The sequence below is a fragment of the Triplophysa dalaica genome, chromosome 8 (genome assembly GCF_015846415.1).
Source record: "Triplophysa dalaica isolate WHDGS20190420 chromosome 8, ASM1584641v1, whole genome shotgun sequence".
Taxonomy (NCBI): Eukaryota; Metazoa; Chordata; class Actinopteri; order Cypriniformes; family Nemacheilidae; genus Triplophysa; species Triplophysa dalaica.
Genome location: NC_079549.1, coordinates 21,634,437 through 21,659,769, shown reverse-complemented (window position 1 = coordinate 21,659,769; position 25,333 = coordinate 21,634,437). Strand labels below are relative to the sequence as shown.

The window sequence follows — 25,333 nt, the reverse complement described above, 5'->3', positions numbered from 1 at the left end:
TTCAGGAACAAAAAAATGTTCAGTATATTTGCTCCACCCTCTCAGGATGCGAGGAAAGGGAGCAAGGAACAGATGCGAGGACGGAGGAAGTAATAGAAGTGACTTTAGCATCACTTGAGTCACATCAATTAATAATTGTTACACACATTGCAAATATAAAAAATAAATTTAAACACATACTTTAGGGAGATTTCAGAATCCCAATTACAATAACATTAAAAACATGCTTAAAAGTGGTCAGAAATGTATATAAAGTGTGTCAAATATACATACAAAAATAATAACTATTAATAATAACTACTGTGTGAAATAGGTCTACATTAAATAATATAATGCTTAATTGTCACATTTATGCGTTTGAATATGCTCTAAAGATGTGAGGATGTGCAGGGGGAGGAGAATTTATATGCGCGTCAGGTTTAGTCGATAAGACACTTCCGCAAATGAAACACCTGTGTATCCTCACTCATGTCTCAGAAAGCTGAACTCCTCTCTTCTGTATCCTCTCCTCCTCCCGGTGCAATGACTGAGCTCGATCGGTATCCGAGTCAAAGGATGGAGGAGGCATACCGAGAAACACACCAAGACCAAAAAAAAACAATAATTCGCCTACATACAGGCTTTATTTTGGCTGCATGCAAGTTATACTCTTTACAAAAAAAATGAATTTAGTTTTCTATGGATTAGCCTTTTTCTAAAATAAATGATAGATATTTTTTCATTTCTGTCTGTTGATGAAAAATGGTTTAAATAATCCAAGTATTGACTTGCAGTTCTGAAGAGCATTAAAGTACAGCAGTCAAGCCACTTATGACCTGATGTTTATTCATGTTATGGAAGATACATAGTAATTTCCAAAAAATTGAAAACATATAAAACTGGTTAAGGGAGAGGAGGGTAAAACAACTGATAAACATTCAATAAATGTGTACGAATGTTTATTACAGCTCACAGACGGATACAATGGAGTGTCGATGCCACAAGGCATCATGAAAGTTAGTTAAAAAATTATACTATGCTTTGTACAAAACAACACAGGGTTGCTTTTATAACATGTAGTTATGCACAATTCCGTCGTTTCGATCCAAATGAGATGCTGTTATATCCATTAATTCGGCAAATATGTCAAAGAAACACAGTAGTGTAACGAAAATAAATGCAAATCCACAAGAAGTGAGATAGATAAAAGCACGCAGTAACCCACACAGATTAGATCTAGAACAACACCAAAATAAAAAAAAGATTCACGGTTTCATAGAGGCATCTGTCATCTTAACAAGCATTTAGCATGATGTAGAGTTTTTAGAATCCACCCCTCGCCCTCCCCCCAAACTTCCCAACACACACACAATTAACTATTTATGTGTTTCCAAGTTTAACCATCGCAAACAAAAACACAAACAAAAAACAAAAATTAAATTTAGTGTCTTAGTCCCTAGGATCAAACTCAATTACTGAAAGTGGTCAATGAACTTTTTTCTCCTCTTTATTCAGTGTCATAAAAGATTTGATCCCATTAAAGTCTTGCACTGGTAAGACAATAAAGTTGTAGAATCCTACAGAAGAATATGGAATAAGAGCTGTAGTGTCCGGCCCTCAGAGTGCGTCAAGCACTGGAACTCTTTATGCGGAAGATGACACAGACTGCTTGTACACAGCGTGGTAGGCGTTCCGGAGCAGAACGTACGGGAAGCAGGACTCCAAGAGGTCCATGGTGAGGAATGGTGATTCTTGAACGATCTAGTACATACAGACAAAATGATTAGAATAAAGAAAGATGCATTTCAAGATGATGTTGAGACGTGTGCGATGGTTTTACACCTATTTCTGTTGTCAATTTGGTGCATCCTGCAGACTAAGCTTAAAAAAACAAAAAAACAAAAAAATCCCAAAGACAAATCTATATAAAGTGTAATACAGCCGCAGAAAAAATCGAATTTTCAATGATAAAAGAAAAGAGACCATTTAAAATTTTCATTTTATCAGCATTACCAGATGTATTATGGTCATTCTAGTTCGTGTCTGTTAAATTTCATCAAATTCAAACCTGAGGATTGACAAAGTCATCCAACAGCAATGTGAAAGACTGGCGGCACAAGACACGTGAAAACTTTGATAAATCGAAGTGATCCCATGAAAAATAATCTTTTCCTAAATACATGTAGAAATATTAATAGCGTACTGCATAAAAGTGAATATGAACTAGTTTTCTTTGCATCATTTGAGGTCTTAAAAAAAACAGATAATCGTTTCTCTAGTTTTCATTTTCTGCAAATAAATGCATATCAGAATTTTTATAAAAAATTTGGGAGAAATTTTATTGAATAAACAAAAATGATAATTTTACATAAACATAAATTTAGAGAAACTGACAATGTTCTTCGAAATGTTCTTATATAGATGGATATATTTTTTATTTACATGTATTATTTCTTCTGTTTATCTATATTAAGTGTGTGTTTAGAGTCCTTTCTCTACAGCTGTACTGAAATGTTGCAAATTGTAAAAAGATTGAATTCTTCTTCACCCAGAATTCACATTCTTTTCCAAATACCTGTCAAAAATATATCTGTTTATGGAGGAAATACCCTACTGTCTCACTCTGCTAGAAACCACGCTTTCGTGTCTCCTACCAGCATTGGATTGACTCACCATGTCCAGGAGCAGGTAAACAGACTCCCGGTTTCGTGTAGTGGTTTTATCCGTTTCTTGTCCAATCTTCAGCAGACTGGAAGATGCAAGCTGAAGAAGAAGAGTAGATGAGAATTACCCAACAGCCCAGATCACTAAAGTCTGTAGTTACATCAACAATATTTATCCAGGTGATGTTATTGTAAATTGTGTCATAAAAGCAGACTTGGAGTCCAAATTCAAGTGCAATCGAATATAAACATTGAATTAGGTCGATAGCGGCAAACATTCCAACTTACAGCGAGGAACTCTTTAAGACGGTCCTCTATGCTGCCCTTGTGGATAGTGAAGAGAGCAGCGGCAATCTGGTTTACCGCTTTAGCTAGACAGTGGATGTTGTTGCAGTGACCTAAAAAGATTTATAGAGTTAGTAAACGCATGATAATGCATTAAACACGCAGCCCACCGGACGTGGTTTCTTCGTTCAAAGAGCACAGATATAATCTCATTTCATTCGCGGCGGTTCAGCGCCGGTCCGAAATGCAAAATTGGTACCTTCTATTGCGGGACTGTACTGCGACATCACGTTGCTGGCCAGGGTCGGCATGGAAACGGCCACAAACACCATCAACAGGCAGGCGATCTTGTACTCCTCCTCTGGGCTGATATTCTCTGTAACAAACAAGGTGAAATGAGTTCACGAATGCTGCGTTCGGTAATACATTAAACACCGGTTGCAATTGTGAGAAGGGCACTTAAACTGCACACATCCCATTTCTGGACAGTGTCCGAAAAAGAGCCAAGAAAAACTGTGCGTGTGTCCAGAAATGTCCTGTTATTTGTGTTATTAGTGCAACTGGAATTGGGAGTGATTCAATTAAGTCTAGTTTGAGTTGACTTGCTATTTAGATAGTAAACAGAAGACGTTTGGATTTAACCGTCGGGGGAATAGAACAAAAACAACGCAGCTTGCCAAGAGGCCCTGGAGGGTTTTCGGCTGCTCTGAGAAAGTCAAAGTCGCTCACCGGAAAACTTTGCTCAGTTTTAGAGAGCTACGTCTGAGGTAAGAAGCGCAAGATTTATCGGAGTTCACAAGGCTTTCTTTGAATGGGCTGTAACGCTTGATAAAAGTTTGATAAGAAACACCGGATGACTGGACACTACTATAAAACCAGCTTCCCAAGATAAAATGCTGGTTTATACAACAAGCATCTCAATGCAGTAATACTTGACCAGAAAATCTGTGGCTTTTTTATAAAAAAAAAAACTGTTATTGAACAAGCGCATAAAAAAAATAAGAGTTGAAAAGTGTTGACGGTTTGTTTGAAGGAAAACCTTCAATGAGTATCTGCACGTTATTATACAGGCCAAATATAACTTCTATAATACATTTTAATCCACTGTACTAAATCAAAGCCTGAAACTTTTTGTGATATTTAACGCAGCATAAATTGGTGGGCAATTAATAGACACAAAAACATACCAGACTTCTGGGAAGATAGGGCCACTACGAGCGCAGGGTCAATCTCACAGGGCAGTCCTGCAGCAGAAGATAGCTCGTACACGTTCATGGCCACCTTAGAAAATGAAGAAGCTGTTAGTTTCAGGTCCAAAGACACCATTACCCATAAGAGCAAGAGTGTGGTCACCTACCTTCATGTCAGTTTCACGAGGAATGTGGTCTTTGAAGTCTTCCACGGAGCTCACTAGGAAGGGAATGTGGCAGGACAGCACCTGGAGACAAGACCCATATGGGATTCAAACTTTGCATAAAATGAAATGACATCTTGGACATTCTGTTTTAAATTGGAATAGCATTGAACGGATGAGTAAATGTTAAACATTTAAAGTATAACATAACAGAGAGACGTTAACATGCAGTACGTGTTCAGATGGTGAGTGTTGTGTGAATCATTTGTCTGGATAACTCACATCTCTGAGAGCTTCCTGGGCCAGAGAACGGAACGATAAAATCACACCAATGATGGTCATCCGTTTCAGCACGCTGTCAACCGCTACAGAAATAGAAGACTGTATTAATAACATCCAAAAATAGACTCTTTTCTTCACAGAAGCACTAAGAATAGATCCGCAGGTGCCGTGGGCCACATTCCTGAGCTTAGATTTCAGTTTAGTAGCCTTGTGTAATAATATGAATGTGTGAGACGTAACAAATACCACCGAAAAGCTCTGCGCGGAGGGTCCTGTCTGCTGGGGGGTGATGGGATTACATTTCATACTATGACTTTACAAAAGGCTATTGTCAAACACACCGCTTCTCAAACTTTGATACACAGGCCGAACTTTGAAAATGTCATATTGTAAAAACAGGAAACAGATTTTTTTTTCTTATTGCCACTTTTTTATTATTTCTGATCTACTTTCAATATTAAATGGGTAGTCACCCAAAAATGACAACTCTGTCATTTATTTACTCTCTCGTGGTTTAAACCATGTACTACTCTTTCTTTAATGGAACACAAAAGAAGATATTTTGAGTCCATACAATGACAATGGGGGCCAATGTTGTTTGGTTAACAAAATTCTTCAAAATATCTTCATTTGTGTTCTGCAGAAGGAAGAAAGTCATACAGGTTTGGAAAGACATGAGGATGAGTAATGATAAAATAATTTTCATTTTGGGGTGAAATTTGTCAAAGATTCGAATGCATTTTCACATTGTACTTTTTGGTAGCTATAAACCTTTTTTCAGGTACAGTTATATAGTGTTTCTTGCACACAGCAGTGCAACATACTGAAAATACTTCACAATTATGTTAACAACATCAGACTAAATATTTAACATAGTGCTTGCAGGTGTGTCAAGTGATAAGAGGAAATCCCTGTGATCGGACTCACATGTGAGCCGTTTGAACAGCGCTGCCATATGCTCCGGCTTGTCAAAGCTGGTCCTCATCTGGGTCAGAACCTCCACGTTGTCCACCACAAGTTTCTGTTAAGACGACATGAACATGTACAATGTCAATAATCAGAGAAAGCAATTATGAGTCATCATAACTCAGCTACAGTAACTCTTACTGTACAATAGAAGTGCACTGAACTTGCGTTTCAGAAAATTTCACCGGGATAAACGCCCCTAGGTGTCCACTTCAATGTAGTTTAAAAAAATGTATTGTATGAATAATAAGGTTCGTCTTAGGCTGTTATAAGGCCATACTCTTAAAAGCATGTGTTTAAATGTTTACCCGTGTCTTACTGTAACAACTATTTCTGCTTTACTTTCAATCCTATTGAACCCGCACACTTTTTTCACACCAAAAACCGATTAAATCTATGAGTCAACCAAGACGAGGACATTTTCAAAACATGAGAAGAAAAAGCCCCAGCTTGCATGTCTACAAATGATTTCCGTAATTCAAGAGACACGTGTTTCACGTTAGGTCCTTTGGTGGACATGGCGCGGAATAGAAATGCGAAATAAAATGGTTTTACTCCGCAGCAGATCATGGGTCAGATAGGAAACTTGGTTCTTTCTTCTGCAAATTACTTTCAGCTGAGGGAGAGAGGTTTGCATGTCAGAACATCACCGACATGTGCCAAGGCTGCATTCACTTGCTAAAGAAACAATTACAATGCAGAGGGCCGTTTCAATTACATATGTGCGTTTGTAAACATTGAATAGAAAACATATTTTGAGAAAAAAACTGGGATTTAAATGCATGCATTGACCGAGAGAGAGAAAGCGGTTCCTAAATGATTAAATCAGGAGTGCACACAATAAACCGTTTACACATCACAAATATTCAACAGGTATTTGGTTCAGGTTTGATGGGCATAGCTGCTGTTAATCCATCAATGCTTGACAGCTCTCATTTGCCTTTGTTCAAGTGTTTCCCAATAACTCTCAGCAGAAATGTTTCCTTAAACTCTATTCCCAGAAATCAAGTCCTCGTGGAATCTGTTGCCTCGGAAAAGAAAGAACAACGGAATTCCCAAAAAAAAGTTTGTCACATTTTCCACTCTCTGCGTGTCCGTCTATCACATATTTGTAGCTAATTTGTGCACTTGCATTCTTGGGCATATCCAAAAATTTGGTCCTATAGTTTTTTGCTATCTCTAGAACAGGGCTTTCAAACTTTATGATGCCATGGGCCCCCAAATATGATGAACTTTTTGTGAGGGACCCCCATTTAAAAAAAAATCTATTATTTGTGTAAAAAAACATTTAGTAGATAAAGACAACATGTTTCCAAACTTAAATAGTTGGCAACACTTAAAGGTAAATAATCGTGAAGAGACATTTTAAATTCAAATGCATTATTGTAGCAACTTTCACTTTGAGTATGAAAAAAACATAGTGAGAACAATACTAGAAAGATACAAATACAAACAGTTCTGGAAACTATGCATGTAGCACAAAAGCAGATAAACACTTAATAACAATAATAGTGTTAAGAAGAACTTCACCATTTTTGCTTTAACTATTTCTCTGAGAGCTTCTGAAGGCCCCTGGGGGTCCCCAGACCCCGGTCTGAAAACCCATGCTCTAGAATAACTCCACCTGCCTAACTAAGAATAGCAGGTAAAAAAACAGGTTTCACAGCTGTGAGGTGGAATAAAGGCTGCTTGCCATTACGAATGAAAAGCGGCTTCCTGTTTAACAGGAAATATGACAAAAAAACGATGTTTTAATCGTGCTAAATTCCACCTATTGTTCTCTTAAATCGTTCCATAAAATGTAAAAACTCCCGGCTGGACGAGCCGGTAGTTCAAATCGACCATGCGAATCACTGTTGAACTGCAGAAATGCTGTAATTGCTCTCAGGCACGTCTCCAGCAGGAAGTTGTGTTTCTAAGACACTTTTTAGGCCAGCCAGCATTGTAAAGACCTGCTGTGACCTTTCACCTTAGAAACCCTTGACCATCACCTTGAGTTCGGCCACCTGGGAAGAGATGTGCCACATGAGGCTCTCGCTCAGAAACTTCATCCCGTACGGACCCAGCAGCTCAGACAGAGAACGCATTTCTGGCAGATTAGGAGAATACAGTTTAGACATGCTGAAATAATTGAGAGATTTGAACTTCCACGAAAGGTTTGTAAACAAGCTCTCTGTCCTCACCAGATATGTCAGAATACTCCTCTGCATTAAAGGTGAGCTCGTTCTCAGTGGGCAGATTGACGAAAGCCTTCATGGCTGGAAAGTAAGCGATGTGACCATTGCTGACCTGCCGCAGAAGGGTCTCAAGATACCTGCACACAGATAAACGCCAATGAAATGGTTCAAACGGATTCTATTGGAAAAGAAAGTATGGGAAAAAAACGAGTCCCTTCTGGATTTCTCCAGTATTACCAGTTGGTGTAGAGGCTGGTGATGGTTGGTTCTCCGTGGCTGTCCAGGTGTTGGGTCTGCTGCAGGAGAACATTATTGAACACTCTGGTGATGTCAATCTGAACGTAATTTTCGATAGACTGCAGCACTGTCATATAGGCCCGCACGCTGGTGAGCAGCTCTGAAGGTTTGGCGATCTCCTGCGTGGCCTGGTTGTACATGGTCATTCCCACGATGGACCTGAGAAAGTTACAAACATGGTCAAAACCAAAACTATTCCACATGTGATCTTATTGTGGTTTTATCAATGCAAGTTTTACTCCAGAAAAATGTTTAAATGCTTTTATAATCGATAACTTTGATAACTTCATTTCTGCTGACGTAACCACATGATCAGGCAATAATATAATATTAACCAATAATATTATCCCTGTTATATCCTACATCATTTCCTAGTGATTGTGACTATAAAAGAAACATTTGATGACAGTTAGGATGAAGAAAGAAATGCCAAACAAAAGACAGACCGTGTAATCCATTTTAAAAAAAGATTACCAAAACAAACATTTTATCTGGAACAACATGTACCCATGATTCATGCACATCAGTATAAAAACCATCAATTCTGTCTTTCACTGCAACAAAGTGGAACGGCTTTAAAATGAGTTACTGGTGTAAACTTACATGACGCAATGCCGTGGCAATCGAGAACACCGTGAAGCGATCCATAACAACAACAACAACAACAACAACAACATAATATTTGTTTTGACCTAAAAAGAGCCATCAGATGGAAACGAGCGAGCGCACCAGCTGGGTGGTTAGATCTGCTAACCGGACCTCTTGCAGCAACGCGAGGGGCCCGGGAGAGAGGGGCCAGCCAACGCATCCGCGTCAGAGTTTTGAACCCCGCAGTGGAAAATACCTGTTATTCCTCTGCCCGTGTTTATTTAGTTGGACAAGGGCTCTTCTGGATCTGTGTCAAAAATCATTCGAAACCCAAGCTCTCTCCACTAGTCCAATAAATTACACGAATCGAACAATAAACCCATGAGGCCCTTTACGCTCTTGAGTTCTCAGCTTAATTCATAAGTGGGAGCTGGAATAGGAGGCATGAACCTCATCAGGAAGAGAGGACAGTAGTTAATGATATGCATGTAGTCGCCAAATTAATATGGGACGAAAGGATTCGAAACAATATTTCAACCTACTAAACAACCCAATAACATAATTTAGTAACACTGTCCATGAAGCATGTATGTATAATGCATTATAAAGAGTTATTAACTCTTTCACCGCCATTGACGAGTTATCTCGTCATTTAAAAAAAAACGGTTCCCCGCCAAAAACAAGTTTTTACGGCAATCAGTGTTAGTAGATGCTGTCCCAATTTCTCCATTGCCTACCCCACCAGTAAGTCGCTTTGGATAAAAGTGTCTCCTAAATGACTTAATATAAATGTAGTACTGTTTTACAGCAGGTGGCGCTATTACCCACCTTTGGGAAAAAGTACAGAATCCCAGAACCTAGAACGTATATGTTTTAGCGGTTTTTAATGATTGTTCAGAGTGGAATCTGGACGGAATCTTTGACAAAAAACGTTAATTATCTCAGCTGTTTAACCAAAATGATGCATTTTTGAAGAAACCTACCCACATCTACATAGTGATAAAAAACGAACAAATGAAGATAGAAGTATACGGTTTCTTTTGTTTGAAAGCTGAGACGCTCTTCTTTCATTTGACATATTGTTTGTCCATATATTCTTTACAGACAATTTACTGTCAGCCATTAAAGTTGGGTGAAAATGTTAAAAACGCTGGCGTAGGCTGGCAACATTTGAGGCTGAACATCAAGAGGCTGGCAGCGAATGAGTTAAAGGGTAAAATGCATTATAATTCTTCATAATGTGTGTTGTAATGTGTTATACGTAGTTGTAAAGAATTATTTCAAATTTAAAATATGTAGTGTAATAATTAATTGCTGAGTGTTATAATGTGTAAACTGTAAAAACAATTATTTATAAGACATTAAAATGCATTAAAAGGTGCATTACAATTCTTTAAAACTACTTCTATAATGCATTATACAGTCATGCTTCAAGGAAAGTGTTACCCATCATATTAATTCATAATTATTGCATTGTAGAAAAGTCAAAATTGTAGATATAAAATATAACATGTGGCTTATACAATTATTTCTCATAAACGTAATGTCTCAGATATTTCCCTTGAGAAATACGGCTAGAAATCTTTCAAATGCCTCTTTCAGAGTTTCAAAAGAGATCTCAACTGAGCCCAGATTTGCCAAGTCTACAATCAAACATTTATCATCAAATTTACCCAAATTCAGATTATTGTACCTTTAGTCTACATTCTTTAACACCACTATACTCTTCATGCATTTTAATAATTGTCTAATTTGCTTCCATTTTTATTTCTCTTAAGCAAATCACTTGCAACTGGGAACTCCATCACATCTCAAATCCATCAAATCAGTTATACAGAAGCAAACTTTAAAGAAATAAAATCTTCGTCTGGGTGGGTGTTACATAATATGAAGTTTTTTTTTGCACTGATGCCAGACATATCACTCATTTGTTATGAATTGTATGTTTTGTTTCGTGTCCATCAAATTGCCAGGAAAAAGAAAATAATCAAACGAGGAGAAGTTTGCTTTCATTTGTGAACCATTCACTGGATTCTAAAAAAAGGCATTATGTGCACGATACATAGCATATCAAATTTCGACAAAACTAGCATAATATACACAGTAACACCTTAAATCTTCTTAAAGTCCCACTGCAGTCTATCATTCTATTACTTAAAATGACTCGAATGCATCTCAACACTCTTCATTAACAATTAATTAATGAATATGCAAATGATTCCCCGCCTCCATTCAATCATGTGAGCTCAGACCGTTGATTATGGGTACACAAATGCCGCATTTCCAGTTCGGTACTGAGTCTATGCGCCATCCTCACATATCTATGGCTCAAATCTGTTAACGTGATTGGTTGCAGTGTTATGATGTTGTAAACAGAGGAAGTTTCAAACTTGGGTAAACTGCAGTTTAGAAAATACTCTGGGATGGTTTAAAATGATGCATTCACACATGGTTTATCTTAAAGCATATTAAAAACACTGCATAGACATGTAAACAACATTAAAAACTTGATTTTCACCACAGGGGGACTTTTTTCCAGCTGGGACTTACTTGGTGAAGCGGATTTCCAGGTGGGAGGTCAGATACTCGCGTGGGGTGAAGGTGTGCTCCCAGACCATCATGTTGGGCACGTAGTTGATAGAGAAGCAGAGCTCTGACAGAGCAGTGTGCAGTTTGTCCAGACTGTAAAAAAACAGCCCGACATTAAAAAACTAATTTCCTCCAGATTACACAGTCAGTCATGGTTTAACCAGCTCGCCATGAGAGCAACCCACCGCTGCCCGTGAGACGCTGGTTGTCCATTTCAAGCTTGATATAAATCCCTTTTATATTATACGGAGGATCAGTTCTAGTGTGTGTCGGTTTGGGAAGATAATATGGTAAATGACTGCAGCATGACTCTGTTTCAGGGGTCATTGGGTTTAAAGTGTGTGGCCGAGAGTTGTCCTTACTTGGTGACCAGGAGTCTGTTCTTCCTCATGCTCTCCACGCCGGGCTTTTCTCTCTCCGGTTCACCTTTCTTACCCGTCTGCTTTTTCGACTTCTTGTTCACGGCCTGACTGATGGTTTTGGCACAATGTTTTGGCAGCAGCTGTGCAGATGTGCAACAGGAAAAAAATCGTTTTAAAGTCGACATGTAATCGAAATTCACTCCATTTACTTTCCTAAAGGGATCGTTCACCAAAAAACGAAAGTTCTGTCATCATTTACTCACCCTCATGTAATTTCAAACATGTATGACATTCTTTCTCCAGAACACAAAGAAGATATTTGAAGAGAGTTGGTAACCGAATAACACTGGCCCCCATTTCTATTGTATGGACACAAAACCAATGCAAGCAAATGCCAGTTAACAACATTCTTCGAAATATCTTCTTTGTGTTCTGTGGAAGAAAGAAATTCATAAAAGTTTGAAATGACACGAGGGTGTGTAAATGATGGCAGATTATTTTTTTGTGGGTATGAGCATGTCATTCCAAACAAAATGAATCTATAAAAGTTTGTCTTGGTCATCTTGCAGGGAAATGCCTTAGAACCGATTTTCTTTTTCAGCTGCTGTTGCAAATCCAATTTTAGTACAACCCTGCGCCTTTTCTGCAAATTCACTAAACAATTTAATGTGCTGCACTTTAATGCCCAATTTTCCGACTCGAGTCTTATTCACCAACCACCAAATGACCCGTCAAATCCCAGTACAGAGTGTGCTACGATGGTTCCACTAGACAGTTGGCATGCCGTCGTTCTCTATTAAAACCTGACAGGACATGTTAGAATCACCGTGGTTGTAAGTGCTGCCAAATTTGTTCGGCGACTCAATTGAATTTGTTTTTATTTTGATAATATTGCAACCGAACAGAACATTCCTGGTGAATTTGTAAACCCAGCTACGTAACCTAAAGTCTCCGATATGACAAAGAAAATTCCAGAACTCCCGAAAGTCCCTGAGTGATTTGGCGGGTTTGAGGTTTGTGTGCGTCACTGACCTGATCGCTCAGGGTACACTGCTCGGTGCAGATGTCTGTGATGAGGTTGCGGGCCTGCTTGGCCATCTCATCCAGGAACATGTTGCAGAGAGACAGGCTGCGGTCTCCGATGTGGTGCCTCTGCAGGAAAGAACAGACAAGGAGTCATTAGTTGAGATTTGCCTTAGAATAACCCGTGTGTATGTGATACTTAGAAATATAAGATATAAAATATCTCTAGGTTTCTATAAAAGTGCAGAAGTTCAGTTAGAGATTTTAAGCAGAAATGATTTTCTGTATCATATGTACCGCTGTGCTTACAAATTTCTTGTTAAGTTCCTGTTAATTATTGTAACGCTGATAGAAAGCATATCTGCATGGTATACAGCACTATATAAATTAAGGTGACTGGACTATAAGCTATTATGTACTTTACACCGCATTTCACCCTGGCACGTCAGAGATAACTCAACCAAAAACACAAGTTTTGTCATTATTTATTCATCCTCATTTAATTCAAAATCTTTACACAACTTATTTTGTAGAACAAAAAACATGATATTTTGTGAAATGTCTCCGTGGTTTCATGACATGATCTGATGCATTTTAAGTTGCCTACACACAGTTAGTGGTCTGTAAATCTAGACTCTGTAACAAAATTAAGCCGTTTTGGGTGAGCATTGACTTCCATAGTAGGACCAAAAACTACTATCGGAGTCCCACCCGGCTTAGTTACAAACTTTCATTTCAAATATCTTCATTTGTGTTTGGCACAACAAAGAAATGTATACAGGTTTGTAACAACTGGAGGGTGAGCACATGATGACGACATTATCGGGTGAACTACTCCTATCTTCTCTTATCTCCATATTTATTGATTTAGATTTTTTTGTCACAAATCATATGTTTTTGTTAAACAAGATCCGTTGCCATGCACTTCCCCAAAATACCGTCCACCCTGACACCCTCAAATTGCATTGGTATTAGACAGCCAATCCTACTGCAACTGGTGATTTTTTGTCATTTTTTGTGCAACGTTCATCAGACGGTTCCAATCCTGAACGATCTATGGGCATGCCGTCTGAGTCTGCGAGTACTGCTCAGGTGAATTTGGCTGAAACTGAACTGCTGTTTGTGATCGGTCCTGAGTGAGGCTAAGTGAGACTCTTTGTTATCGCCCAGCTGGTCTCGCTGCCCCAAACTCCCCCCAGAGCAAACAGTGCTCTACACTTCTAATGCAAAACAAGCATCGCCCCTGTCTGGAGCTCAACCTTCCACTCCCGCGCTGACAAAACCCAAACAAGATGGAGACGGCCACCTCTTCCAACGAGGTGAACAAACTGTCATTTAAAGCGAAGGCGGCAGATGTGTTTTGAACCCAAGGTTATGGTTTGCACTGTAGGTTAAAAAGCGATCCGATGAGATGCTTTTGCACACAACGCCCGTTATTCTGCAAGGTGATGCAGGTTGGAAACATCTCTCAGACCTTTGCTGATCTTTTGTTGATACCCTGAACCGCTGTAAAAAGTTTTCTGTGCGAGGATGGAAATATTCTTGGAAACTTTTTTAGTGCTTTTCCAACATAAATAAAGCTTGCAGCTGTCCAAAGCTGTGTCGAGTGGACACAAGAGGAAGACCATTTCAGAAACATGCTGAGAGAGGGATTTTCATGTTTAAATAAGGGAAACCCAAGCCTTCTATGGCTCAATAAATCTCTTTTATTCCTACAAGTGCTCTCAGACAGCTCAATGTTCAGGCTCGGCAATGACATGAGACCTCTCATTGTGCTCGCTCGTTTTCGGTGCCGTTTGTCCACCGATTAAGGGCATGAATGTTTTTTTTTAACCAAATTAAATTGGATATTGGAGGGCACGGTGTTTGGCAGGAACAAACACTCTGTAAATGTGCCGGGCGTATTCCAGCTGCCCGAGGGGGGGAACAGGAATCTGTTGTGCTCCTTGTGTATGCGGAGGGGCTTCCACGTGCCCCCGGGGATTCTGGGTAGCTGCACCGGTGTATGGTTCAATTACAGATTTAATAAATCATGCTTTTCAGCGTTTGGTTTTCCGCACACATCCTGATACACGGACCGCAGCGCTCAATGCTGCGTGGTTGGACATTCCAGATCTAGTTAACTCATGGAGCTTTCCGGATTCACAGTACGGCTCCATCCTGAACCCTGGCATGGGTCGCAGCTAAGCCGTGGCGGGACCCAACAGAGAACAGAACGGATCTTTCCCAAACTTCTCTTCTCAAAAGTAAAGTAACATTGGCCGTATTCACTGGGGGACAATCTCGAGGACATAAAACGCAGTTTTTCCAAAAACACAGACCCTTCAAAGAAACTAAAATGGGGATTTTGGGACAAGGTAAGCTAAACGGACATAAAGCTTATCTGAACACATTCAATTAACTGGCTGTCAAACGTTTTAAATAGAAATTTGACATTTATAACATTTAAGTGTACTCTTCATAGTGAACATCTATAAAAGAGGTGATGAAGCAAAATGACAGCAACACTGCTCTCCGAGCAGGCTACTCGGTTCCTCTCAAGGCCCGTTGGACAGATTCCGCGTCAGCGCGACTCACCTCTTCCGGGCAGAGCTCGTGAGTGCAGCTCATGAAGTGGGTACAGAGCAGAGGGAAGGAGATGGAGTATCGAGACTGGGACGGCAGTTCGAGACACTGCTGGAACATCTTTTCGAAGGCGCGGCTGTAAAAGCTATCAGACACAGAAAGAGGGAAATGTTGTCAGTTCACTTCAGCGTCTGGTACAGTCATATCTAATCAGTTCGAACACTGTCCGCTCTCCACCCAGCATGAGAGAATCATATCTAAAAACAAGAACCACAACAGACAGTTGCTATGGCGTTCTGAGAGCAGATGCTGCTTCTTTTCTCAGTGTAAAGTAGCGTTTCCTGTGATCCCATTAAACCTGCTGCTTGACTCCAGTCATTGTGCTCTGATTTTAATATCAAATATCAAAAAGGCAAAACTGATTTTTTTTTAAAGTGTTTTGATGCCTGCATAAACAAATAATAGGGCTGTCATTCCAAAATAAATGTTTATGTTTATAAATTATGTTATGTAAATATATGTATTCATATGTATATATATATATATATATATACACAAACAAACATACATGTAATTAGGCCTGTTCAACGACTCATCGCGATTAATTAAAAGTTTGTGTCCACATAAATTATGTCTGTGCATGTTTATTTTCTATTTATAAACCCATGCATTACATGTACTGTATATATATTGGAAATATATCATTTATCTCATATATAAACATTTATTACATTTTTATATTTTCCTTAAATACTGTATATGAATGTATGGGGATGTGTTTATAAATACAAAATTAATATGAACAGTGCATAAAACTTTTATTCTGGATGCAATTAAATCGTGGAACAGCTAAAAATATTTATACATAAATTATATTTAAATTCAAATTTGTATACATTTATGTAATTATTTGTCATATACTGTTTACACACATGTATGTGTGTGCATTTATATAAACATGTACACACACACACACACACACACACACTGTATTTTATTCAATATGCATTAAACATTATAAAACTACCAAAAAAAATGTGTTGTATGTTGTAAATAACTAATATATTTGGGGTAGGGTGTAGGCATGGGACGGTTTAAAGGTATACCGTGTTGTGTCACAGTTTGAAGGATCCTTGGTTTTAACAAAGAACCACTAGAAAAGTTTGGTTTCAAAATGAGATAACTTATTTAAAAAAAAATCATGTTTATTTATGTCATCTTGTTTTTATTGTGTTATTTAGCTGTCTTTTTTTAGTTATTGTGGCTTTAATCAGAACAAACCAACTGCAGTTTGATCGACATTAATTGGAATGTACAATAAAAGAGTCTCATTTTGGAAGCAAACTCTTCACTTATAGTAATACATTAAACAGAATAAAAAAATCACGATTTACAGCGGTATACATTGAAAACATCCCATGCCTAGTAGGGTGTGATGCAAACATTGTTAAGGTCATACCAGAAAATGGACAGATCCGAAGTCTCCACAAGCATCTCTACCAGAGAGTCGACCATCTTGGTGTGGAATATGATGGTGTTCATCATCTTGCCCAGCTCCCTGTGATCTGCCAGTCCGAGCGAGGCCTTGGACACGCTGGTGTAAGCCTAAACCATGTGATAAACATCATTAGTGTTATTTAGGAATCATGTCAAACTTTTTATTATTTCACAATAGATTTTCAAAGGCAGAGTCGATTTCCACAAATCCTAAAGTAAATGAAGAGCAAAGAATGAGATTGGATCTGGACCATGGCAGAGGACGAAGAAAAGAGTGTTTTGATGTTCGACCATGTCATTAAGTCCTGATGCGGCCTTCTGGGAAATATTTTTGTTAACATGTCCAAACGCCACAATTTCCTCCGCAGCATCCATCATCAAACAAACTCCTTGCGCAAAGAAGATTCCCTTCGGTGTTTAATCTTGAAACCTTATTTTTTTTAAATGCGACCAGCGGAATAGCTGTGCCAGCTAGTGTGTTCAGCTCTTGCAGTTCTTGAACGTAAAAACAAGTGTGAGAAAACAACCAAAACATGAATTGCGCACGCCCTGCACTGGCTTTCATTATCTAAAAGAGCGGCCAATTCAAAGAGAACAGCATGCCAGGATGATACCACATGACATACAGCAGGTGCTAAGCTAACAAATCTTGTGGTTATGGAGTCGGGAGAACAACAATAAACATGTCCCACAGCATTGCAGTGCAATGTAGAGTATTGAAAACAGAGCTTATTTTTAGATACACATTTGGAGACTTCTGCTGGTAGTTTAATCGGCCATGGTGAAAAATAGGACCGCACCTTTGGAAACAAAAAGGCAAAACGAGGACCAGACACGAACTGACTGAACTGTTATACTGGCAAGTGCTATCTCAACAACAGGTCCATTGAACATAATAAAAACATGCTAAAATAAAAGAGAGAAGTGATCATCCCAAGTCCAAAAGCTCTCGAAAAGCAAATTTAGCTCACTTATAAATGTTAAAGATGAGGTCACATGCTATTTCATGCATTCTGACTTCTTAACACCGTTAAACGTGCTAGCATCTCAAGATTAACATAGTCAACTTATCAAACAACGAGTTGAATGTATGACCTAGTATTTCTGTGGTCGATTCACTCCACCAGGGTTCATAAACTTTTTTCGAACATTGATTCCCGTTTTGTAATAAGGGTTCTCAGTCCCTTATTGGACAATTCTCCAGCATACAACCTGGTTGTATTGGACATACAACCAGCCAGCGTGAGAAAGAGCACGCCCATCAATGCCGCTTCACTCGGCTGACGGAGGATAAGTTATGTGTGTTTGTGGTGGATATTATGCTGGATTTGGAGATCGTTTGAAACTGACAGATGGTGCGGTTCCAGCGATCAAAGATGCCCGACATGAAACTCACGCGGTAAGTCAAACTAAGACATATGTCTGTGTCTTATTGGTAATCGATGTGGACATGAATGTAATAATGTAAACAGCAAGAGTGATGTAGTTTCGCACCCCCCTCCATCTGTCTTTTATAAAATTGATCAAACAAAATACTCTTCGAAGATACAAAGTATGCAATACTACTGTATAGGTACTCAATATTAATCTGAGATTGGCAGAAATGGTAAGTGATACCTCATCATTAATGAGTTTATGGTTATAACATTAGCATGTGTGTCATTTCTCTGTCACTGAATCAAGCATTGTGGTACTGAGGGCCTAATGTGGTCATTTGTCATCATGCAAGAAAACAATATCATTGATTTGAAATGTTAACAATGCAAATGTGAACAGGACACCCGGATCTACCCACATTGTTAAAACATACACATAAATCCACTGAAGTGCATGCTGAAATATCCCAAAGACAGATGGGCTTTCAAGATCTCACTTGCTTACACAGATTCTCAAAAACAAATGAACATCTCATTGTCTCTCAATCTCTGCTTTTATTTCCATCCACCCACATGCAGTGCTGGTGTACAATGATCTCTGTATTCCACAGAGATGTGTCTGATTTATTTAAGCCCGGATGAAGCTGTGAGCTCTCACTGAATAATCAGCTTAAAGAGAATAACATTATGGTTCTTTTCTGAAATAAGGAAGATGTTCCTAATACTCCAAATGAAATCATATATAACAAAAGAAGTTTGATTTATTTTATTAGCAGCGTCTCTTTTGGGCATGTTCTGTATCATTAGTTGTATCTGATAATGGAAAAGTTAAAAGGACAGGAGAGATAAGGGTTGTTAATGATGACCGATTGGAATCAGAGGAATCAAACCCAATATTTCGACCCAGTCTGATCATCTTACTTGAAGTCTAAACCAGTCCAGTCTCATCCCTCGGAAATCAAACACCTCACCATCTTCAACTGTAACACAAATACGCACAGTTAGTTATTTAGTGACAGTTTTAAATAGAAGTCGACAACAACGTCTTAGGAAAAAAAGGGCCTCTCACCACCTTGTTTGACACTCAGAGAGGTCATAGTGTTCACGAAAGAGGACATGATAATGGACTCATCCTCTGGGCAGACAGACAGGTTCTATGAGAGAGAAAGACATGATGATTGTAACATCATTACCAACATAGTCCATTTAAGAATAAATACAAGCAAGAAAGTCTCGCTCCTAGTAGAAGTCTTAGCTCCCCATCTAGTGGTGAGGTTCATTTATGACACTGTTCTTCTGAAAAACCTCTATAAGGATCATTCTTAAGTAAATGAGCAAAATCGTGAATCAAACAGTTTTGTCAAAATAATAATCTAACAATGTTCTGCTAATGCTCAAGCAGACATCAGATCTACTTTTTTATAGTACATATAAAGTACTTTGAAAACTGAATAATTCATAATGTTCATGTCACATCCCACCTAAAAAAAAAACGACTGATCCTCGTCTCATAAGAGAGCTACAAATAACAAGGTTTGTTGTGTTTCAAAAAATAAATGTTGAGTAACAGCCTCACCTGTACGAGCTCATTGAGCACCACGGCGTCAAAGCCAGACAGGTACTGAACGTAATACCTCTGCATCACGGGGCCATACTTCCTCACATGTGCCCTCAACTCTTCCATGTAGAAGATCAGCTCTGCAACGTGCCTGAGAAAACAAAGAAATAGTCCAAATCGATGGCGTTTCTTCCCCAGAACTCAATCAGCCCATGAGACACAATCTCGAAATGAACACTGAGTACATAAAAAGGGGATAGATTTAGACGTACTTGTCGATAAAGTCGTCTGTGCTTTTCTTCTGGATGTTGTCAGCGTGCCTAAGCAGCCAAATGATCTCGTCACGGGCGAATGAAAGAGCCATAAACACAAACAGAGCTTTGGGACCCAATAAGCCGGGCTGGTCCGCCAGCACCGTGGCCAGCTCCTTCAGGGCAGATCTTAAGAACTTGCGACGTTCTCGATGCATGGAGCCCCTGGATGAATTTATTTAAATAAAACGAATAAACAATTTTAGTAGAGAGAAATGCTTTAATTTGTATTGAAACCGCAAGAGGCCACTTACGCATGTGACAAAGCAGATTCCTTGCATTCGCGAATGTCATTGACACGTTTGTTGTAGCTGTAACAGATTGAAATACTGAATGTAAGACTAAGCAAAACAAACCAACGTATTAACTCCGTCATTTACACAATAGTATTAAAATGACAGAGAAAGAGAATTAAATTGCTGACCCACGAATGGTTACAAACAGATCCTCAGCAGATTTGTGAATATGGAAGACCTCGTCCCTAAAGAGACAGAGACAGGTGCTGCTCTGAAGAGCCAACTTCCACAGACTGAGAGCCGCAGGGTCACTGGTCAGGGCTGCGTGACACAATATGAACCCAACTACGACACAAAAAGAGAGGATTACTTACCCCTAGATGTCTAAAACACAACATGCAAATTTGTAAAATTATTGTATTAAAGTACAAGAAATTCTGTAATTAGAGACAAACAGGATTTATTAATTATTTTACATTCACACATATATTTGAAGAAAAATATCAAACATAAAGCGTTTACATCATAGACTGTATAAAATATGGATGTAATGTCCGTGACGTCACCCCTAGGTTTTCAGAATTTTTTAGTTTATATATAATTTCAATTATTGATAATTATGGACAAATACATCTAAATATTTCCTACATAAATGTGCTTATATCTGTGTTTAGAAATACATATTCATATGCACAGTACACATACTTATGTAAACACAAACTTTTATTCTGGATGCGATTAATCGCGATTAATCATTTGATGGCTCTAAAATTCACACATTGAAACAGGAAGAGAAAAAAACTATTCTTCACTGCTTAATTACACACAATAGGGCCAGAGACAGTGAAAATATTTTGAAGAATCTTGGTAACCGAACAATAACGGTACCCATTTACTTCATTGTATAGACACAAAAACCAATGCAAGTCAATGGGTAATGCTGTTATTTTCGGATACCAACATTTTGCAAAATATCTTCCTTTATGTTCTGCAGAAGAAAGAAAGTCATAAAAGTTTGAAATGACATGCGTGTGAGTAAATTTTTGACTGAACTTAATACAGAAAATACAGATTCATACTCACAGACAATCCATTTCTCCATGGTATCCAAGGAGAGGTATTCACAGGGCATCTGAAACACAGATCATTACATTACATTAAAGCCACAGAGTTGTTTTGTAAGGCCTGTATTTGCTTTTTGAACTTTTAAAGACAGCATCTGACTCGCATTAAACGAATCACCAATGACCACTGTTTTAGTAAAATCATCTTTACTGTTGTCGCCTTCATCTTAGACAGCCTAACAGTAAAGTAAATATAATGAGAATTTTCATTACCCGCATAAACACTTTTACTCAATGCTATGTGCTACATATAACAAAGGTTAGAAAGATTTTAATAGAATCGTTAAAGGAGTAGTTCACCTTCAAAATTCAAATTCTATCATTATTTACTCACCCTCTTGTCATTTCAAACCTGCATGACTTTCTTTCTTCTGCAGAATACAAAAGAAGATGCTTTGAAGAATATTGTTAACTGCCCCGCATTCACTTGCATCGGTTACAATAGAAGTTAATGGGGGGCTGTGCGGTTCGGTTACCAACATTTTTCCAAATATCCTCTTTTGTGTTAATACTGGTTTGAAATGACAAGAGGGCGTGTAAATGATGACAGAATTTTTAATTTGAAGGTGAACCACTCCTTTAAGGAGTGTAGTGAGCCCTGACCGTGTCAGACTGGGCCGGGTTGAGCATGGTACTGGGAGCACTGATCAAACTGAGCAGCTGAGCGTTCCTCCACTGATCTGCAGACAGATTGCGGCGTGGGTAGACCATCTGCAAGGATACCAGCGCATCCGACAGCGCCTGTCATACACAGAGAAACAGGGAGAAAATTCAAATTAATCCATGTCGCAACACAGGTAAACTCAGTCTGTAACGCAGCGTGATGATTTTACTTTTCCATGAGGGACGAACTCCTCCATCATCTTCTTCAGGGGGTTCTCATAGTCCACGATCATCTGTCCGAGCCTGGGGTATTCTCGATCGCTGGGCACAAAAATATCACACGAATCATGACGCAGCTCTCATTGGTCACACATTGTAGCTAAATGATGTCATTCCCTATCATTACACGTTTCTTTTCCAAGACTGTGGAAATGCCCCGTCTGTATTACCTTGAACCGTGTGTCATTTCGTGTGCGTAGTTATATAGGCCGATTATCGCTTTGCGCTCCTCGATTCGAGAAAGCAGCATCATCAGTGTAGTGTATGTCACCACAAGGTCCAGATAGTTCCTTGTGAGGTCAAAATTTACAGTCTGTGGACAAAATGACATTGTAATACACCTGCTATGTAAATAAACAGACATCAAAATTTCAGATACATTTTTGCTATAAATTCAACTTACAATGTCAAAGAAAACTTGACAAACATCAATAGTGTTCAGCAGTTCACAAACGTGGTCCTGGAGTTTAAGAAACCGAGAACGAAAACAAACAGATCGCTTCATTTAGTATTCAGTCAATATACACGGAGCTGCATTAATGAAATATGAGCATCACACATGTCTCTGTAAGTCAATCGTAAAACTTTGATTCAATTTTCACATTCAATCAATGCAATAATTCACGTATGAATGATTTTTCGCACTATCATCACAAATAAAGCACACAGTTTGTTGCTACATGCATACCTTAAATTCCATAACGTCCACAAAGGTGAAGTAATACAGAGCTAAATTCTTCAGGATTTCTGACTTCTCTTTTTGTAGTTGTGCAAGCTGTTGCTGTAATAAAAAGTAGAATCCATTAAACAGATGTATTTCACATGGTCACATAACTGTAATGTCCAAGTAAGGAACTTATCAGCAGGGTTCACAGAAGATGCTTGAGCCTGTGACTAATGGAACTAAATAAAGACTATAGTTGCTACCATAAAGAATTAACGCTGGTTTAAACAACATCCTTATCCTTTGGAACCAAATACAAACCAAACATGTTCTTAAGCAGAGCTCAACAAAAACAGTAGGTAATGGCCAGAGATTCGTTACCTAGTTTTTTGGCCAAGTTCGTTGTACAATATGTAATTCGAAAACTGCATTTATTGTGGTTTCAACTGAAATACAGCCTCTCAGAATAGAAACGGTTCCGTGTATGGAATTTAGCGCCATCTAGCGGAACTGCAACCAACGGCTCACTCCATTCCTACCTTTTGAAGCCCTACGGTAGCTGACACAGGACTAATATGTCATCACGTTTTCGCTTCTTTCCCGAAGGAGGTAATGTATTTATGAAACGCGCTCTGTAGAGGAGTTTGTCCGTTTTAGGCTACTGTAGAAACAACAAGGCGAATTCCATGCAAGGGGACCGGCTGTGTATGTAGATAGAAATAGTTCATTCTAAGATAATAAAAACATAACGCTTCATTATGTTAGGCCTTGATACACCTCTGAAGACATAGTTATGTATATTAAATAGCATTTCTGTCAACTGATTCTTCAAAAAATGAAACATTGGACCTTAAAAGAACATAATGCATATGATGGTATTAAAATTTATTGATAATTCTGTAGTGGGACCAGTAAAAACAAATTGCAAGTACTTGTAAAACTGTTTGTTGAGCCCTGTCTTAGAGCAACATTCTCTGACTAGCTGTATAACAGGCAAACTGGTGAATGAACCCTGCCTCAAGTCCTGACACGCAACCACCTTTCCCTTCGGTTGTCTTTAAGGTATGTGTGACTCTAGAGCAAAATGCATTACTGCTGCACTTGGGAAGTCTTTATATGAAACCATTCACAGAACATGAGTGTTCTTCAAAATTGGAAATGATTGCAAACTACTTCAGCTTTACCATACTCTTTTAAAGCTACTTTTTGGGGACTTTGTAAATCTTCTCTAGAGTGAAGGGTAGTGCAAATATGCTCTAGAATCAAGTTAGTGACAGAATCCTCTTAGTGTCTATGGGCTTTTCCAGTAAACCAGGTTAGCGCTAACATGGTTAATGATGCACTACAGATCCCCATTAAGCCCAACATCAGAAAAAACACATAACTTTCCTCAAAAGAAAACCCTCATTCCCACCCTGCAAGCTTCTACTTTGGATATATTCTCCATCTATTATAATAAGTGATGCAAATCCACAGAAAGGAGTCTCATATTTAAATACTGCGGGTCTAAGAGTACATATGATGTCAGGGAAAAACAGAGAGGGAGACAAATTGACAAATCCAAATGTGAGTGATCCGAATGTGAGGCTTAATCCATAGCAAAATGCAAGAAATAACATTTTGCATATAGAAAATTGTGTTTCTTATAAAAATATAAAGCACATTTCTAACCAAATTCTCATTACCATTATACGTTCAGGCTTTGCTTATGAAATGTTGAGTAATTCCTGTCATTCACTATAGTCATTAGGAAAAATTTGATCCAGACATGTTCTCAAATATGCAAACATGTTATAGACCATCTCCTACATTTTAACAATTTTGACAAGTTCCCATCATCTCCATCTCTGCTAATTTTTAAGTAATATATTTGGGCCATACTATGTGATGCTGTGTTAAACAGACTAACCTCATTGCACACTTGGTTTAGAATAGATAAATATACTAAAGCATGTAACCATGCATTTATAGACTCAAAGGAAGCTCAGAGCACAAGTAAAACATTTCCAAACGATTATTTCCCAATATAATTATTTTCAAATGGCCAACTCTGAGATTCCTTTTGTCCAAGTAAGGTACTTACATCTTGACATAAATATATATATGTGAGTACAACTGAAATGTTAAACTACATATACATAGGATCAGGAGCTAAATAATAAAGCAAATGGGACTCCACACGGAGTCCAAACTTACCAAAAGAACAATCCAGAAAATAGCCATGTAAAGCATGCAAAAAATGCAAAGAAACATAAAAGGAAATATAAAACAACACTAAAAGGCAACTTAAATACAGTTAAACATGACACAGCTCCACATCATTGCAAGAAGCAGTTAAACATCTTTAACACAAAGCAGAATGCAATGCAACATCTGAAATATACAACACTTCAATACGACAACAATGGTGGCTGGTTATTACAGTGGAACCAAAATTAAAAATGAACACAGTACACACACTCGACACATGGAATGCATATCTAGCACATATGGAAAAAGATAAATGTATTTGTTAAAAAATTGTTAATTTGTAATGTAACCACTCTAAATAGTAA

The 25,333-nt window shown here is 38.4% G+C and overlaps 1 protein-coding gene across 7 annotated transcripts in view; it reads right to left on the bottom strand.

Annotated features, from left to right (window-relative positions):
• Positions 1-921: 921 nt before the first annotated feature.
• nckap1 (NCK-associated protein 1) overlaps positions 922-25,333 on the bottom strand; it is a 32,235-nt gene continuing 7,823 nt past the window's right edge. For 2 of the 7 annotated variants that reach the window (XM_056754300.1, XM_056754303.1), the window contains 28 exons: positions 22,803-22,895; positions 22,518-22,574; positions 22,285-22,427; positions 22,066-22,156; positions 21,836-21,973; positions 21,192-21,240; positions 20,297-20,453; positions 20,127-20,183; positions 19,834-20,037; positions 19,580-19,712; positions 19,073-19,157; positions 18,925-18,983; positions 16,590-16,735; positions 15,143-15,275; positions 12,575-12,694; positions 11,543-11,682; positions 11,142-11,273; positions 7,944-8,162; positions 7,713-7,843; positions 7,521-7,618; positions 5,491-5,584; positions 4,564-4,646; positions 4,285-4,365; positions 4,115-4,208; positions 3,187-3,303; positions 2,931-3,040; positions 2,653-2,742; positions 922-1,740 (listed from right to left, as the gene is read on the bottom strand). In XM_056754300.1, the coding sequence (XP_056610278.1) occupies positions 1,624-1,740; positions 2,653-2,742; positions 2,931-3,040; positions 3,187-3,303; positions 4,115-4,208; positions 4,285-4,365; positions 4,564-4,646; positions 5,491-5,584; positions 7,521-7,618; positions 7,713-7,843; positions 7,944-8,162; positions 11,142-11,273; positions 11,543-11,682; positions 12,575-12,694; positions 15,143-15,275; positions 16,590-16,735; positions 18,925-18,983; positions 19,073-19,157; positions 19,580-19,712; positions 19,834-20,037; positions 20,127-20,183; positions 20,297-20,453; positions 21,192-21,240; positions 21,836-21,973; positions 22,066-22,156; positions 22,285-22,427; positions 22,518-22,574; positions 22,803-22,895 (3,171 nt within the window). In that variant the 3' untranslated portion in view covers positions 922-1,623. The remainder of the gene's footprint in view (positions 1,741-2,652; positions 2,743-2,930; positions 3,041-3,186; positions 3,304-4,114; positions 4,209-4,284; positions 4,366-4,563; positions 4,647-5,490; positions 5,585-7,520; positions 7,619-7,712; positions 7,844-7,943; positions 8,163-11,141; positions 11,274-11,542; positions 11,683-12,574; positions 12,695-15,142; positions 15,276-16,589; positions 16,736-18,924; positions 18,984-19,072; positions 19,158-19,579; positions 19,713-19,833; positions 20,038-20,126; positions 20,184-20,296; positions 20,454-21,191; positions 21,241-21,835; positions 21,974-22,065; positions 22,157-22,284; positions 22,428-22,517; positions 22,575-22,802; positions 22,896-25,333) is intronic. The other 5 variants (XM_056754302.1, XM_056754305.1, XM_056754301.1 and 2 more) reach the window with 3 other exon arrangements.